Raw genomic sequence first — 18,494 nt, forward strand, 5'->3', positions numbered from 1 at the left:
ATCTGGCCACGTGATTCAGAAAACACCACTCTGAAGTCGGGCAAGAGCTGCTCTCCAAAGGAGGAAATGCCTGTTTTCCCTTGTAATCGTTGTGCAAAATTACCTCAGTAGCACTAACAGTTATTTATTTAAACTTGATATAAGTAAATATGATATTCACAGCCCTCTTATTGTTCATCCAATGTTTCAAGCCACAGTTAAATAAAAACATTTACAAATTGGCCAAATGCCAGCAAAGACAAATTCTTCTAAGTCAGTGGTAAAACCTCATTAAACATCCACCTCTTCCTCTGAAAACCCTGGCACCGCACTGATCACTACCACAGCCATGAACTGAAAGACTGAGGAAGGAAAAGCAAAAAAATATCTTTTTCCTTAGTAAAATAAAATAAACTCACCCTGAAAACATCCTGCCAAGAAAATAGGAGAACACTAGATAACTGACTATTCCTGTCAAAAAAACCTCCAAAATAATAAATGTCTGCTTTCTTTAAAAACACATGAAACAGAATCACAGAACAGCATGAAACACCACCCTAAAATTACCTGAGTCACTTTAAATCACAGAATGCAGACATCATGTGGGATCTCCGAGCCTTTGCACAGGCAGCTGAAGTCTACAGTGTTAATGATTTTTAGATTTAAATTCTAACCAGCTAATCTGTCTCGCAGTAGCTTCATGACACAGAGTTTCTCAAAACATCTGTTAAAACACCTTGATTTTCTTGCAAAGTGGGAATCTACCAAGCCTTTGGGAACAGGTATCATGAGCCACGGTGCCACTCCTGTTAATTCTGTTAATTCCACTCCTCAAAGAGAGCCCCTTTTGGCACACACACAAGGCACACTTTCCTTTGCACCCCTGCACCTGAAGGCTCTGGCCTCTACACTCAATACCTACACTTCCAGTACCCTGAAATTTCAAGCTGAGTTTGACAAGCTTTAATAAATTAGTCACAGATCATCCTAAAATGTACAATAATTGATCCTCAAGCTTCATAAATATTCAGTAGGATCCGGATATGAAATTCGGAAAGCTGTTACATAATTCCTGTGAAGATAGCTGAAAGAGGACAATATCAGGATGCCACCTGTGCAATTGAGATTAACTAAGACACAGAGCCCTTAGGAACAAAATATTTCAAAGGACCATGCAGCAGTATTTTTTTCTGGCTAAGATAAGCTTTTCTCCCTTCAGGAGAAAAGTAGTAGTGATAAAATGTCTTTCTAATGAACAAAATATTTCAGGACTAATATTTTGCAAAGTGCTTTTATCAAAACTTCGGGAATTTTACAGGCTTCTTTCAGTTACAAAATAAAAGATAACAAATAAAACCAATACTGTAGACCACAACTTGTGGTTACACTATTATCTGATAGAAGCCTGGTTTTCAAAGTATGGGATTAACAGTACATTTAATCAATCTTGGTAACACAGGCAGTAGACAGCAAAATTGATTACTGTTCAGATTATAAAATGTTGTATTTTTAAATTATCGGTATTATCACTAATACAGTCACAACAAGTATTTTCACCCTCCCTTCTCTTGTTCTGCTTTAATTCTATGAAAACGAGCTGGCTCTGCAGAAACACAAGGGTCCATGTCAGGAAAGCTTTTTACAAGGCTAAGAACCACTCACTACTTTTTATACCTCAGTCACTGGATTGAAAAATTTCAGGCTTATCTGCCAAGAGTGACTATTTTAATATCTGCAGAATTACACAGCCAGTGTCTTAGAATTTTTACAGAACAAGATGACAAGCTCTTGGAACACTGCTGCTGATTTTCAGTAAATGCTGAGGTTACAGAAGACTGCAAAGAAAATAAAACACTAACATAATTTAAAATGAGAAAAGCAGCCCGATAGGTTGGCCTGGTGTCAGTCTTGCACAAAATCCTGGTATATAATCAACAGAAAAATAAAGGATGGTGGTAAAAAGTAATGCTAAACATAGGCTGACAGAAAATAGGTCTCGCTAAATAAATTTGGTATGGCTTTCTGACAAGAATATAGGTTGGACTGGATAAAAATACCCTGTAGTTTCTGACCTACTATACTTAGATCTCTGTAAGATTTAGTGCTACACAGAAGTCTGATTTAGAAGTTAGTCAACATGAAGAAAACCTGGAATCTAAAACCACCTCATAAATTATTAGGGAGGCTAAAGAAAAGTATTTTAACTCCACCTTGTCAATAGTTAAAGCTGTTTGCTTAGCTCTTAAAAATCATAGCTCATTATAGCCTGGAATACTATAAAAAGCTTCTTCCCCTTTAACTTTTTGTGTGGTTGGGAAAAAAAATCATATATGCACACAGTCAAAGAAAAAGGGAGGAGGTATATAGTCACTTGAAACTTTTACTCTCATAGATTGTTTTTCAGGAAAGAAAACTTCAGCATTAATAGATTTCCTCAAGGAAAAAAAATCAGTGCACTTGAAAGCCATATTTTCAGGAACAAAAAAAAGTATACTTATAAAAAATCAAAGCCAGTTCCACACACGTGTAACATCTTGCAGTACTAAACTTACCTAGGTTATACTTCTTGCATCCAGAGTCACCTGGAAACATTACAGAGGATTATTTAACATTTTTGACAAGGACAGATGTGCAGCAAATTACTATGTATAAGCTGCTCCAGGGTCTTACCATATGGCACACATAAAAGAATTCAAGGGAAGAGGGAAAACTGCATGACATTTTAGCTTGGTTGAAAGCACACACAGGTACTTATTCCAAAAGAGCTGGCACAGAGTCAGGTGCTATCCCCTGTGCAAGACTTTTATTCCTATTGTGTGAATCTCCACTACTGATGCTTCAGGGAAGGTCCAGTGCTATCCAGTGTTTCTGCTGGTCAGTTGAAGATTATATAAAAGACTGCAACTGATGGAATCTGCACAGAATACCCAAACTGGTGGAGGACAAATAAATATGAGTAAGTCAATCCTGTACCAGAGATCTACATCACACTGAATTAATGGCAAAGACATGGCTGTATACAGCCCAGTGCAACACCTTCCACAGATGAGAAACGAGGGTTGTTTCACACTTACAAGATGAGGAATTCTACTTGGAAATGGAACAAAGCAAAACAAAAAGTCTTAAGACACAGTGAATTCTCAAACACATACAGAAACCCAGCAAGCAGAAACTGGCCTCCCAAGCAAAAACATCTCATGGATATTCAATATGTCAAAATAGAGCAGGAGGGAGAACAGGCATTTGCATCAATGCCTAGCCTTAGTGGGATTCTTGATGATGTATTTACCAAGTTCTACTTCCATTCTAAAGGAGAAAAGTTAATGAACATTGATGATGCCTGAAAGCCCTGTCTTAAAAAGAAAAATAATGGCTTTGTTCTCAAAATTGTTCCTATGAGTCTAAGACCCAGAACAAAAAAAAATTTCATAGAAGCTTGTAATTAGTAACACATGTGAAGAATGGCACAAATGTCATTAAACATTATTAACTAGTCATATGTACTGCTGTATTCTAAATTAATTACTCTAGGACTATCTATTAGTCATTGTGGAGAACTTAATAAGACTATCTGACCGAGAGTGGAATGAACAAAAAGTGAGAAAAGACTGTATTGTATTAAATGACAGAAAATCACACAGAAGTTCTAAGATGATTAAACAAATAATTGTGGATTTTCACCTACAACAGTCTTCAGTTCTGATCAACTTCTCTCTGTGAGAAAAACCAAAAGGGCTCCGAAAATGGAAAGAGCTCAGAGAGGTGTAAGAAAAATATTAAGTCTTGATTAAACTAGATGTTTCAACATGCTTAAGACTTCCAAAAAGAAATAAGTGGATACAGAGAGAAAGGTAGTAACTATACAAAATTTAAATAGAGAAGTGCAGCTAGGTCTTCTTCTCACCCTTTGGCAAAATACAAGGCTGTACCACAGTGATCAAAGCCTCAAGGAAAACAAAGTTTTCAGTGAAACCAACTAAATGGCAACATAATCAGAGTTCATAAAAGTGAGCACTTTTAATAGCGCTTACATAGTTTATGAATGCACGGCCCATTCTTTGGCCCAAACCTGGGTAACTGGACAGATCGTTAGGTTTTCATACATAATTATATCACCAATCACATAAGAGTACACAAAACTTCAAGAAGTTATTCAAGTTTCCTGTGTTGGAAATGCTTTATTCTTAAAAGTTCTGGGGAATTTTAAGGACAACTCCTAGTAATACTTTCTTAATAGCACCTTCCAAAGGCCCTGATCAGTTGTCTCTTGAAGACAAAGTACTGACTTGAAACCCTCTACAAATCCATAAAGAGCTGTTAAATGCCTCTACCCAGAACAAAAAAGCGTCTTTTAACCACAGGAACTGACAGATTACATACAGCACGGTTCTCACCCCGATTCTCCCCACCACCCTAAAACTGTCAATGAAAAGTGCTAAGCAGAGCCAGACCATAAGCCACTTAACTGTCCAAAGCAAAATGAAGACGGAATAAAGGTGTCAAACTCTGGCAACGCCTCAGGTACAGTAATATGCACTACAGTAACATTACCAGCACTGTCCAAGCATCCAGGCCTATGGACCAAAAGCCTGAAACATGTTAACACCTTAATATCTCTTTTCTTCGGATACCTCTAACCACTTTTTCCAGCACCAGCCTAGTTTGCCGGGACAGGAAGAAACAACTATTGTTCCCATCTGCCGATCATAGTCAAACTCGCCAGGAAGCATCAGAATAATGATTTTGTTGTTGTTTTTGCACGCCCCAGGCCCTGCTGTTTGTCCTGCCAGCATGGAGTGGGGATGAGCCCGCGGGCGGCCAGGGCAGGCAGCACCCTGACACCTGCACCGTGGGCACGTCCTCACCGGGGAAACGGCACCGAGGAGCCAGCGCTCCTGCTCCCTCCAGCCACAGGCGCCGGACAGCCACCACACCGCCCTCACAGCGCCACGTCCATGTCACCGAGCACCGCGACCGGACCATCCACCTGCTCCCCGGGCCATCGCCACCGCGGCGGGCCCGTCCACCTGCTCCCTTGCGCCATCACCACCGCCACCGCGGCTGAGACGGCAGCGCCGGGGCCGAGCGGCAGCCCCGTGCGGGCAGGTCGGGACCACCGAGGGTGAGCGAGGGCAGCCCGGGGAGGACAGCCCGAGGCAGGGCCGCGGCCGGAGCCCGCTGGAGGCGGCCCCGCTGCCGGCGGCCTCGATGGCGCCGGACCATGTGCCGGGGGCATGGCGGGGCGGCCGGGCGGGGGGCGGCGGGGCCGGTGCGGGCGGCGGGGGCGGGGAGGTGGAGCCTGGCTGCGGGACCGCCGCTTCCCTCCCCCGTCGGGCGCTCACCTGGCGGGGCCGCCCCTCGCCAGGGGGCCAGTTCCACGCGGGGCGCGGGGCTCTCCCGCCCGCCCTCCCCGGGCCGCGCGTCCGCCGCCCGCCGGCTCAGGCCCCAGCAGCCGCCGCCTCCCCCTCCATGGCCGCCGCTCTCGCCGGCTGCATTGTGGGAAGCTGACCTCACTCGCTGCTGCCGCCGCCCCGCCGGCTCCGGCACTCGCCGCCATGGGGGCCGTGACCGACGGTGAGACCTCCCTCCCTCCCTCTCGCCATCCTCCCCTCCTTCCTCCCGCCCCGCGCCGCGACCCCCGCCGGGGCTCCCCTCGAAGCCGCGGCCCCCGCCCGCCCTCCGCGGCACGGCTGCCCGCTGCCGCTCACCCCGCGGCCGGGCCTCCATCGCGGCCTCCGTGCGCCCCGCGCCTCACGTCCGCCCGCCCTGCCGCCGGGAATGGCGCTCCGGAGCGCCGGGACAGCCCCGCCGGCGGCGCTGCGAGGCGGCTGCCATGGCCTGAGGCTTTGACCGGAGTTTTTTTTTCCTCAGATGAAGTTATCCGCAAGCGGCTGCTGATCGATGGCGATGGAGCTGGTGATGACAGGCGGATCAATTTGCTGGTGAAGAGTTTCATTAAGTGGTGTAATTCCGGATCTCAGGAGGAAGGGTATCTGTTGTTTTGCTTTGTTTGGTTTTTTTTTAAAGTCTTGGAACTGCTTAGTTCGCGTTTCAGTGGAAAGCGGGGCTCGATCCATTCGGAAGAGATCCGCGTTAAAATGTGCACGGCTGCTTTTCTTTGGCTCTGAGGTGTTTCCAGGACAAACGGCGAGGACTGTGCTGGAGAGGAGGGCTGCAGACGGGTCAGAAATCACTGAAGGCTGCGGATCGTGCAATCTGCCAGCGGCGCTCGGGTGCCCCGGGATTGCTGTGCCTGCTGCGGGATCCAGCCGCGAGTCCCGCTCCTCGAACGGCATCGCGACTCGGATATTTTAGTTGGCAGTTCTGCGTTTGTTCTGTTAGGGAAGGGAAATACTGCTGGTGTTTCTGCTGCTGTCCTTGTTGGGGTTTTGTTTTTCTGGGGTTTTTTTTAGTCTGAATTAGTAAGGTAGGAGTGACAGCCTTCTGTGGGGTCTCTGTTAGTAATGGTATAAATTCCCAATATTATGAGTGTGTATACAGAGAAGCACTGCACTATTAAAATACTGTTTTTTCCAGCCAACCCTAGCTGGAAAATTTATTTATAAGCCCTGGGTCAAACTGCTCACTGCTTTAATACCCACTTTACACTGATAAGGACACGATGGTGGAATTATGTGTACAGTGTTTCTAAGTGCACTTCCAAAAAAATTATACATTGAATCTTTGAAGTGTTTTCTGTATTGAATAATTGTTATTAAGCTGTCCCTTATGCTGCATGAAGCTTTGTTTTCTTGGTCTGTAAAGTTAAGAACTACTTTTATGCTGCTTGGGAGTAAATGTCTTGTCTGTTTTCAGGTACAGCCAGTACCAACGAATGCTGAGTACTTTATCACAGTGTGAATTTTCAATGGGAAAAACTCTTCTGGTGTATGACATGAACCTGAGAGAGATGGAAAATTATGAAAAAATCTATAAGGATATAGGTAAACATGAGAAAATGTTACTGGTTTCTGTTTTATAGTTTCTCTCACAAAGAAGCTCAGGCCAGTTCTGGTGAACATAGTGTATACATCTGATGAGTGGCTTGGAGGCTTTTTGGGTTTGTTTTTTTCCTGACTGGATAGCACTCATATATGTGCTATAAGCCTCTTGTTTTTATATAGAATACATAAACAAGAGCTTTTTTAATCTATTGAAGTTTATATAGTTTTTAAACTGATGGAGCTGACAAGCCACCATGTCACAAACAGCTCTTTTATGGTTTAGCAGAATAGCTCATTTACATGTATTCCTTGAATTCCATTTAACTCTATAGCTTTCTTTTTTTTTTCTTTCCTTTTTTTAAAGAAAATAGTATAGCTGCAGCCCATGAGAAAATATCTGAATGCAAAAAACAAATCCTGCAAGCAAAAAGGATTCGAAAAAATCGCCAGGGTAAGGTGCCATATATGTATTTACAGTGATGGGCTTCATTGTTTTGTTATCTTTTAGGATACATGGTACTGAAAATAGATTCTAAATTTTTGAAAGTGCAGGGCCTTATGGTTACTATGTTCAGCCTGGTGGATTCCACTCACTACTGAAAGTTTGGGGTGAATGATGCAGGCAAGATTGAACCAGATCTTAATGATATGCAGCATCAGGAAAATCTGAAACAGTGTCCTTTCTGAACACTTGTTTTAAGAGGTTTTTTTTTTTCCCTACTTTTAAAATGATATACTCATAATTCATTGAAACATAAAACAGGCTAAAAGATGAGCAGTTGAGAAGAAGCAAAAAATTATTTTTTCATGATAAATGAAATGCCAAAAGGAAATTTTAGAAATATATCATGAAAGGTTTTAAATACTACTGTTTGGTCAATGCTGTGGATAATTTTGAACCCAACTGGAAATTAAAATAACCTTAACCAGTGGGAATGTGGAGCTCTTACATCTTCACAAACATAGGTCTGAAGTGTTTGCTTTTTGATATGTTCTATCCGATCTGCAGCACAAATTTTTCCAGGTGAATGAGGTAGTTGGCATAAGTATGGTCTTACTATCAGGACATGGCTGTGTTAGTTGCCTGTATAACAATATTGTTTTTAATGTGTAATAGTTTTTTGTTGGTTTTTTTTTAAATCCTACAAATTAAAAAAATCCATGCATAATTTTATACTTTTTTTTCCTAAAAATCTTTAATGTTCATGTGTAACATTAATACCATTTCCTGTACCTATACATTTGATTGTATCTAAACCAAATGTTTATGAATCAGACACAAAAGACTAAGTGTGCAGCAATGCAGAGCTATATTAAGATGTTTTGAGAAACATTAAAACAAATTTGCAAGGAAAAAGAATCTGCCATTGTCTGGTACCTGAGTTTGGGTTCTTGAATCTGTATTTTCAGAAGTATTTAGATTAATTATTTAAATGTCTTTCAGAATATGATGCATTGGCCAAAGTCATCCAGCATCACCCTGACAGACATGAAACACTGAAGTAAGTATAAAACCACATTAAATTATAATAGAGCAGTAAACTAGAAGTCACCAGACTTGACATTTCCTTGATTTCAGTTTGACTTTTCCTCACACTTATATAATTCCTTTGACACAATAAAAACTTGTGTTTCTGTGCCTTTATGAGCTTTCCTTAATCTCCCATCTCTGTGGATCAGAAGCATTGCTAATTGTTCTGTAGCTGAAATTTTTCCACTATTAAGCTGAATAAATGAGCTGAGATGTAAGTGCACATCTGATGTCAGTTTATCTATGAGTTGCTCAGAAAAGGGAGATGGTGGAAAGTCCTTTACCCTGCACTAGATTCAGGAGTCACTCAAAATGCTTAACACACAAGCAAGGTGGGAGGAGATAAAGCAGGAGAAAGCTCCTAGAGTTCTTTTATCTGCTTTCCTTCTGGTGGCTGTTCCTGCATGCCCAGTTATGAATGGCACACATAACCTGCCCTGGCATGCAGGTCAGACCTACCTGTTGTCCAACTTGTCTTGCATGTAACTCACACTGCTGCTTGTCACATTCTGGGTTTGCATCACTATCTGTGCTTTTGGGGCCGTTGTGGGGAGATTAACTTCATTGAGCCATAGAAACATTCCAGGACTTATTGCATCTATGAGTTTGTTGTTCTTAAACTGATTAAAGATGCAGTGTGGGATTACTGTTCCCATTTAAGTGCAGCTGTGCACTTATCCTGTTCCCACTTTCAGTGAAATTGCCAAGGGAGGCTGTCTTTTCATATTCCAAAGCCTTCCATAGCAAATGAAAGTGTTTTGGTTTTTCTATTACTCTAATAATAGCATTTTTAATAGCTATAAGCCACTGACAATGTTTCACATATTTCTTTCTTGTATGTTGTTTTTCTGTGCCTTGATTTCATTACCCCAGCTTTGATTATTACAGGCAATGCTCATGAGGCTTAACTATTTCTTACTTCATTAGTCAGCATGTGATATTTATCAAGTGAGGCTTTAATAAAGAACCACCAAAAATGCAGTCAATTAAGAATAGAAACAACTAAATGAGAGAAATTGTGACTGCCCCATCTCTGGAAGTGTTCATGGCCTGTTTGGATGAGGCTCTGAGCAATCTGGTCTAGTGAAAGATGTCCCTCCCCATGGCAGGGGGTTGGAACTAAATTATCTTTATGGTCCCTTCCATCACAAACTATTTTATAATTCTGTGATAGATGATACTTTTTCATCTTAGAGGATGCTGGGTTGTTTGGGTTTGGAAGGATTATTTTAATTTTGCTTAACACATCCAAGCCTACGTTTCTTAAGCAAACCTAGAAAGAGTGGTAAATTATAGCTGGTAAGAATGCAGTCTCTAGGAAAATATACAGAAAGTGATACAATGAACCAAAGGCTACCTTTAATTCAAAATAGAGGAAGCCTCACTAACAATGTCACACTTTTCATGGAACTCTTAATCACTAAAAACACTTGTGAGAAGAAACAGAAAGGGCTTATTGCAAGAGTTACATTTATAGCTTTTGCAGGTTATATGGCACAAAAGGATGAAGTTTAGAAAAATACTTTCTTTATGCTTTGAAGAGTGTTTCTTGGAACAACGAGTCATACAGCACAAAAGAAGCTGTTAACAGCTTAGTCACAAGTAGTGCACAGGAGCCAATTAAAGAAGTGATAGGAGCTGAAGTACTAAACAACTGTGCCCACAGTGTAATTAGATGCAGTATCAGAAGAGCTGTTCAGAGGACCATGAGTCTTAGAAAAAGGTATAAAAGTAAGAAGGCTAAGCAAAGATTCTCTGGAATTTAAAGTAAAAGGAGTAAAATTCTAGATGTAGCTTGGATATTACTAGAAGAAAAGTCTGTCCTCTCTCAGTCTGCTTACACCTGACAGCACAGTGTAAACAGCAAGATTTGGCCAAGTGGAAGTTTTTCAGAAACTAGAAATCAACTGGTTCCAAAATCAGTGTGTGAGCCTGTAAGCTGTTAGCCTGCTTCCTTCAAAGAAATGGGTAATGTCACACACAGCTCTCTCAGGCGTTCCCATTGAGGTACCAATCAGGCTCAAAGAAAGACACCCTCAAGTAGCACTAAAATAGACCTTTTTCCATCCACAGTGACGTCCTTAGGACTGGAGAGCTTTCTGTGGTTCCCTATCCAGGCTAGTTGCAGCAGCTGTCAATGACTTCAGGAAAGAAAGGCTGATTTCCTTGCTGACCTCTCTATGACTCTCCCTGCTAATTAATCAGGGATGATCACCCTCAATCCACCTTTAAAGGAGCAGTTTGCTCTCATTGCATGGTGCATAAATTATGGTAGGCATTAAAAGTAGAAGGATGGAACTGGAGGTTTGCCTGTAAGAGTTGGTGCTCCATCCTCATTTGAAAGGTATATTATGGTACCTGCTATTCTTAGCCTCAAAAGGGATTGTGAGGGTCCATGGTGAGTTGAAGTGAGAGCAGAAAGTTCTTCCCCCAGAGGTTGGTCAGGCACTGAACAGACTCCCCAGGGAAGTGGTCACAGCACTAATCCTGACAGAGTTCAAGGAGCATTTGGACAATGCTCTCAGGCACAGGGTGTGACTCTTGGGGGATCCTGTGCAGAGTCAGGAATTGGAGTTGATGTTCCTTGTGGGTCTGTTCTGGCTTAGGATATTCTAAGGCTCTATGAATCTGCTTCTTTACCTTGTATTGTAGGGTCAAGTAAATAACATGTGCCAGGACTGAATTGTTACAAATGCCCAGAGTACAACTGTATTCCAGCTTGGAGGCCTAATTTTTTGTAAAAGTCCTGAATTTACAAGTCTAGAACATAATAGTGTAACAATTACATGAAGTGACCTTACCTCTAAGTAATTTCACTTGTTTTGTTTACAAGTTTATTGTAAATAGTTCATTTTATAGTTTTCTCCTCTACTTAGAACAGATTTGTTCTAAGAATTAGAATAAGAATAAGAATTTTGCAAGAATTTTACAGAATTTTTTAAAAATAGTCTGACAATCTCTTTTCAGGCAGCTAGAGGCTTTGGGAAAAGAACTGCAAAATCTTTCTCACATTAAAGAAAACGTTGAAGATAAGGTAGGTTCTTCATAGAGATGGTTATATAATAATTTATTAGGGATACAATTAATGTAGAGTATGCTATGTGTTGTTTGGCTGCATGTGCTCTCTGTTTTCTACAACATGTATTATGTCATTCCAGTTGGAGCTGAGAAGGAAGCAGTTCCATGTTCTCCTGAGCACCATCCATGAACTTCAGCAAACCCTGGAGAGTAAGTGCTGTTCTTTGGTAATAGGTATAACTGGGTTAGGCTTTAGCAGATCAAAAGGAATCAGAGTTTCCAGCAGGGGGGATAGCTCTGTGCAATTGAGGCTGGTGACCTCTTGCATTGGCAGAAATTTTCCCCCAGTAGTAGTCCAGAGCCTGAGATTGCTCTGGTTTGCTTCTACAAGCTACCCACTGTGCCATTTCCTGACTAGCTTCAGCTTAATTTGTAGGCAGCAGAATTCTTTCAAATGTGAGGATGGAGAATAGCAATTGGAGGTTTTGTTTTGGGGATTTTTTTTAACAGAAAGCATTTCTTACAGAAAATTATTCTCATGCTTATTTCTGAATTTAATTTTATAATTCCTATTTCAATAATTTTGAACATGTCACTGCTCTCATGATATCATTTGAGCCTTTACTAAAAAGAAATTGAAATACAAGGAAGGTAAATGACAACCTACTCAGGCTGTGAATCTGTGATAGAGCAGAGACTAAAACTGTCAGACACAAGAGCTAAATTCAGGAATTAGTTGTACTTATCTTTTGTCATACAAATACTTAATATTTTCAAATCAGCACTAACTTTCCATGCTCTTATACACTAATATTGTTTTAAATATTATTTGCTGTATATTTGCCACGTCTTTCAAAGACAGAACAATGGGTACAGCCTCTGAGCATGACCTGATTAAATGCAGAGATGGCTCTAAGAGCAGACTTTCATTCTCTAAGGCCTCCTAGATCTCCTTAAGTGGAATGAACTGCTAATCCTAGGTGCACTTTAGCAGAAGGTTATTGTTATTATGTGTTATTATTGTTATTATGTGTTACTAACACTTGCTTAAGTATTAGGCTTGAAAATGCATTTTCATATGAACATAGAGATTACCTTTCAGGATTTTGTGAAGGAGGTAGCAGTTTAGTGCAAAGCACACCTTCAGTATAAAATAAATAAACCATTAGTAGGCAAAGAGAAAGAAGGGGTTAGAAGCAGTCTTGCACCATTTGCTTCAATTGATACTATAGAATTTACCCCATATTTCCAGTAACAGCTGTTAGAAATAACATTCTTAAAACCTTCAAAGGCTTTTGTTTCTTTGTTTGAACATAGCGTTTTTTAGAATGAGATACTCAACTACACATTTGGGGCAATAAAAATAAAATACTAAGTGGGACAAAGTTCTTCAATATAGTCTGTATATATGACCAAGCATGTTTGACTAACAATAATATCGAATTTTAGATGATGAAAAGCTTTCAGAAGCTGAGGAATCCCAAGAAACTCAGATGGAAGCAGAGGCCAAGCAGTAGATGGCATATGAAGACAGACAATACTACTTAAGAAAGTCCAAGTATCTTCACCTTCTGTTGAAGTCAACAGTAAGAGAGACGAAGCTGGAGATATTTTTGTATAAAAGTTCACAGAAGCAGTAGAAAACTATCTGTTTTACATATGCTTCAGGGGAAAACAGTTGCAGATGTTTGCAGACAGGCAGTCAGTGTTAATCCACAAACTTTGTAATTTGTGACAAGTATACAAATATACAAAGCTTTTACACTGTACTTGTGAACTAAGGTGTTTGTAAAACTTTGCCAATTAAAGGTGTTTTCACAGATTTTCCTATTTTTAGAAGGGATTGAGCCTTATGATAAGGGCTGCTTTTCTTACATGACATCAGACTGAGGGCAGTGCATCTTTTCACAAGTCCCAGCTTCCATACCCTGTTCTAGATGGGACCAAAATCTGAACTAAGTAGGCTTTTGGTTTTTCAAAGTAGCTGCCATTTTAGAACTCACTGTGACTAGCCTAGAATTTGACAGTGTAATATAAAATAAATTACTTCTGTAGAATTAATCCTCATTAAGGGTTATAAAAAACAAAAATGATACTATAGTGGATTTAATTTTTTCCTCAAAGTGAAGCAAAGAAGTGCAGTGATCCGAGCCTTACTCTGCTGTGTTTGTTGTACCACATCAATAGTCACATTTTGAAATGGCACGTTTAAACTTGAATTTAAAAGCTTTGTTCTTGAAGAACCAGGAATCTAATCCTCATACCATTTATAATCTGCTTCTGGATTTTATCTGTCAATTGACTATTATCAAAATACATCATAATTTCTGAAATAGATTGTGGAACCCTTCTTTTTTCATGATGAAAAACTGAAGCAGTAGAGCAATAATCATGATGTTAAAGAATCAGAGATCCTTTACTTATTAGTAGGCAAAGTGGAATCTGTCCATCCACCTGGATCATCCTGATGTCTGAGCAATCTGTTGGGAAGTAGGAAAAGTTTCAACCTTCCCCAAAAGAGAATGTGCTCTGCTTGTGTAATTCAGGGAGGAAGGAACAAGGGCCAGTAGTAGGTCATGTTCTAAAAACACTAAATGAAGCCTTCCAGTGGTTTGGGTAAAGGAAAAACTTTGGATCTCACACAGACTGTGCCATAAACATACGTGGTTCAAGTGAAATAATGTTACACAGAACAGAGCTGCTGTCTCACTAGGTGACAGCTCAGGGGGATTTCCATGATTGAGACTTCAGACATTTAGAACCTAGATGCTTTATAACTCCCACTGTCAGTGGCTGTGGATCCGGGTGGGTCAGGCTGAGCAGACATACCTGAGCTTGTTTTGCTCACATTCCAAGTTTGCTAAAGGCAAGCCAGCTGAACAAAAAAGTCACACAACTTCAGTAGCACAGTGCAGCCCTGTACTAATAAGCTGTCAGAAGTCTTCTAGTTCACAGCTGGTCAGCTCAGAACACAGGGGAAGCTCAGGTTTGCCTGGTGGAGCCTGTACAGACATGCAGTGCTTCTCATGCACAACGAATTTGGCAGGTTGAAGGGTGCCTAAGCAAACAACAGGCATTTATTAGGAGAAGCACACCATCAGAAAGTATTAAGTGTACTGGGTTTTTCCCCTCCTAACAACAGGGAATGGTCAAATATTTTGTAAAGCAGCAACACAAAATTATTGCCAAATCAGGGAGGAGTCACTGTCATGAATGTATGAATTATGAAGATCATAAGTGACAAGGTCTCAAGGACAATTTTAAAGCATGATAATTTCATTTTTTTGTGGTTGAAATGGCCTCCATGAGCTCTCTGAACTGTATTTTGGTGCAGAGGAGGATGATATTCATCAGTTAAAAACAGTCTCTGTAACAATGAAAATCTCAAAATTTTCCAGTCATTTTTTTATGTAGTTTTTTAGAAATTACTTGGATCAGTGAAGTATCTCACCTCAGAACTTGCACTGCTCTGACCAGAAATGTGCCAACACCTAAGTCCCTCCCTCTGATAAGGAATATTTACAGAGAAATCAAGTTGTACACAAGAGAAGCAATACAAACGCATGGCAAAGAAATACATTGTTCAAATTGCAGTGATGCAATCTTAAAAGGAAATCACTGCCCTAGAAAATCAAGTTGCCCTAGTGCAATGTGGCAGCAAGAAAGTGATGTCACCAGGCCAATCAAAGAAAAAAGTAACATCAATTCATTGCAAACACAGCCTCAGTAGGACACCCAAAATATTCGCTCCTATTTTTTTCAGTATCTATACCTTTAACCTCTTGAACATTAGATTTTTATCAAAAAAGAAACAAAACCAAATGGAATTAATATACCTGGCTGTATTTAACCTGCTTTATTACCTGAGACTCAGATTCCAGCTTTGAATCTGCTCTGCATTGCTGGAAATTAATATCTGCATGTCCTTTAATCTTCTGTTCCAGAAGTTTTTTGTATGTCATGTTTGCACGGCACACACGATAGTTACTGCTACATCCCTCTCTAGAAAACGCTCCTCTGTCATGCTGCTTACCTGCATTGACTCTAAATATACATGTATGAAAACCTAGGTACATAAATTTAGAATCTCAACAACCGCACTATTTTAAAAAGCTGTTTCCTGAATTTTTGATTTGCCTTGACCCCATCTAAGCTGAAAGATTATTATATGCCTAAATGGTCCATCTCAGTGCCCTTGTCATGTGGATGCAAAAGTACAAGCAGAAAGAGAGTTGCTGAAGTGATAAACTGACATTTTCAATGCCAGGACTTGTTTTTCTGTCCTGTCCAAATGAAAACAGCAGAGGGAGAGTGGAACATTGGACAGAATTGGTAAGTTGGGCAGGATTTGTTAAGACAGATTTAGCAAGCTTCATGAAGGGATGGAAGAAGGAGGAGAAAGAATGTCACCGTGGCACACTGTCAAATGATGAGATATCTCTGAAACCATGTTAATTTGAAGAAAGCTGCTGCCAGCAAAGAAAATTGAAAAAAAAAAAATATCCCAAAGATATATGAGCTAGAAATTATAAGTTATTTGAGATGCTTGAAAGTTTTTCAGATGTTACAGGTGGCTTGTACCAGCCTTTCCCTCCTTTACTCAAGGCTCAGGTGGGTTTTCTTTTTATATGAGTTTAAAAAACTAAGAAAAAAATTTCAGAAATGCAGATTTTCTGCTCTGAGTTCTGCTCTGATAACTCAGAGTGGGTTTTTCTTTCTCAACTAGCTGCATTAGGGACACATCCAGTGTATGAACCATTTTATAGATCTATATGCAACAGACTGGGGAAAGCAAGTTAGCAGCAGAAGCACTCCACCCCGATTGTCAAACGTGTTCTTGGGTTACCTCAGCCTTCATTTCCCAAGTGTGTTTTAATAAAGGTTCCTAGCACTGTTGCAGAATTCTCTCCACTTGTTAGCCCAGGGCTACACAGCCCAGGGCTGTGGGTTGCTGGGCACTGTACAAAGAACAGAAAGGCTGTTCTGTGTGCTGGGCGCTGCCACAGCAGCCAAAGGCAAAACCAGGTTTGGCTTTGGCTTTCATCCCCCCGGCCTCGTGTGATTCACCTGCCTGCTGGCAGCAGGAAAGTATCCAGCAGGAGCTGGCATGGCATGGCTGTGTGAGGCTGGTCAGTGATGTGCCAAAGGCACTCCGGGAATGGGACTCCAGGACATCCCAGCCAAGGAAACTCAGCTTCCTTATACCAAGGAGTTTCCCTAATATTCAAGAGTAATCCTAAAGCCAGGGATGCAGCATGATGTGGGCTAGCAGAGTGCTGAAGGAAAGGATGAGGGGCCTTACACCTCTGCGCAGGTGAAACGGTGGAGGGCTTGTTTCATGGAAAAAGCACCTTTGTCCTGGCCAGAGGCAGCACGGGTTGTGTTGGGCAGCCCTTGCTGGCCGAGTGGCAGGAGCTGCTCTTAATCGAGGAACCCACGAGGAAGGATCTCGGGAACAGACTCGTTTTTCCACAGTGGTTACATTTGTGTCTGTGTAGCTTTTGTGAGGGGGACACAAACCCCGGCAGCTCGAGGGTGGCGCTGGCAGCGATGCCGTGGGACCGCGCCCGGGGCCCGCTCCGGGAGGAGGCGCCGGCAGGGGGCAGCAGAGGCCGGGCCGGGCGGGCGGTGAGCTCCGGGATCCGTGTATCCATCCCTGCATCCCTGTATGCATCCCTGTATCCATCCGTGCATCTCTGTATCCATCCCTGCATCCATCCCCGCATCCCTGTATCCATCCCCGCATCCCTGCATCCATCCCTGTATCCATCCCTGCATCCATCCCTGCATCCCTGTATGCATCCCTGCATCCATCCCTGCATCCCTGTATCCATCCCTGCATCCATCCCTGTATCCCTGTATCCATCCCTACATCCCTGCATCCATCCCTGTATCCGTCTCTGCATCCATCCCTGCATCCCTGTATCCATCCCCGCATCCATCCCTGCATCCCCCCAGCCTGTTCTAGGGATTCATGCATCGATTCATGCATCCCACCAGCTCCATTCCCAGCGCTTCCCAGCCTTGGGAGCCCTTTTCAGACCTTTTGTTTTGTTACTGTTTCCCATGCACAGCCATTCCTACCACTGTCTGGAGGGGTTAAATCCTAGAGAATCATAGATATCCTCAGTTGGAGAGACCCACAGTGTTCATGGAGCCCAAGTCCTGAGCCTGCACAGCACAGCCCCTGCTCACCCCCACACTCCGTTTTTATTTCTTGCCTGAGCCACCCTGATTCTCAAAGCCTCTCTAAAATGCCTCAAAACACATAAAACACTGCCAAGGAGCAGAAGGTGCAATTCCAAACCCTGTACTCTTTGGGATACTACGTGATGTGACAAGTGTGTCCAATACTTCATTTTCCTACTGACGATAACAGATCCCAAACCCTCTGTGCTGCCTCTCCCCTGCAAGGGCTGGAAGAGCAGTCTGACAGTATTTGCAGCAGGAACAAAGCACCCTCTGGCATGCAATACTCTGCTGCCTCCAACACATCCAGCTCCATCATCCTAAAACCAGGGCAAGAGTTGTTTCAGGATCATTACAGACTGGGTTGCTCTGAATTTGCATCATCACAGAGAGAAATTTGGCAAAAGTTTGCTAAAAGTGCTATAGTGCATGAGAGTTCCTAAAATATTTAACAGCAAAGACATGTGTTTTAAAATTGCTTTCCCAATAAAGGGAAAATAAAAAGCAAACTACCTAAACAACCTTTTATAAAGTTTTTCCAGTTTGCTCACAATGAACAGTCACCACCAAGAGAATTTAAAATGATGGTTTATCTCCAAGGAGGAAAGGATTTGGCTCTTCTTAACACAAAAGTTTCATCAGAAGTGTATGCTGGAAATAACAGTGTGTGCTGCACGTAACAAATAGGCCCCACTAGGAGCCCATTTGGAATAGAAACAAAATATATAATTTATGATCTGGTGGGGCAAGCTGACTGCAGACACCTTCCCAAAAACTTACATAAAATATTACTACACTTAAATCCTATATGACCCTAAATGAAGTCCACATTT

General features: G+C 41.8%; 2 protein-coding genes across 2 annotated transcripts in view; one reads left to right on the top strand and one right to left on the bottom strand.

The window, feature by feature from the left end:
* ATXN7 (ataxin 7) overlaps window positions 1–5,410 on the bottom strand; it is an 86,638-nt gene extending 81,228 nt beyond the window's left edge. Inside the window, exon 1 of the mRNA XM_066327258.1 lies at window positions 5,322–5,410. The gene's annotated coding sequence lies outside the window, so the exon portion shown is untranslated. The remainder of the gene's footprint in view (window positions 1–5,321) is intronic.
* THOC7 (THO complex subunit 7) lies at window positions 5,399–13,805 on the top strand. The gene is made up of 8 exons (XM_066327269.1): window positions 5,399–5,553; window positions 5,851–5,968; window positions 6,796–6,923; window positions 7,288–7,374; window positions 8,368–8,425; window positions 11,422–11,488; window positions 11,613–11,682; window positions 12,922–13,805. The coding sequence occupies exons 1-8, from the start codon at window positions 5,535–5,537 to the stop codon at window positions 12,987–12,989; spliced, it is 615 nt and encodes a 204-aa protein (XP_066183366.1). The 5' UTR covers window positions 5,399–5,534; the 3' UTR covers window positions 12,990–13,805.
* Window positions 13,806–18,494: the final 4,689 nt, after the last annotated feature.

The sequence above is a fragment of the Sylvia atricapilla genome, chromosome 11 (genome assembly GCF_009819655.1).
Source record: "Sylvia atricapilla isolate bSylAtr1 chromosome 11, bSylAtr1.pri, whole genome shotgun sequence".
In the NCBI taxonomy this organism is placed as follows: Eukaryota; Metazoa; Chordata; class Aves; order Passeriformes; family Sylviidae; genus Sylvia; species Sylvia atricapilla.

Excerpts from the sequence above, each read along its gene's own strand:
- THOC7 (XM_066327269.1), top strand. Across the intron at positions 6,924-7,287 it reads AAAAATCTATAAGGATATAG|AAAATAGTATAGCTGCAGCC; the intron begins GTAAACATGAGA and ends CTTTTTTTAAAG. Across the intron at positions 11,683-12,921 it reads ACTTCAGCAAACCCTGGAGA|ATGATGAAAAGCTTTCAGAA; the intron begins GTAAGTGCTGTT and ends ATCGAATTTTAG.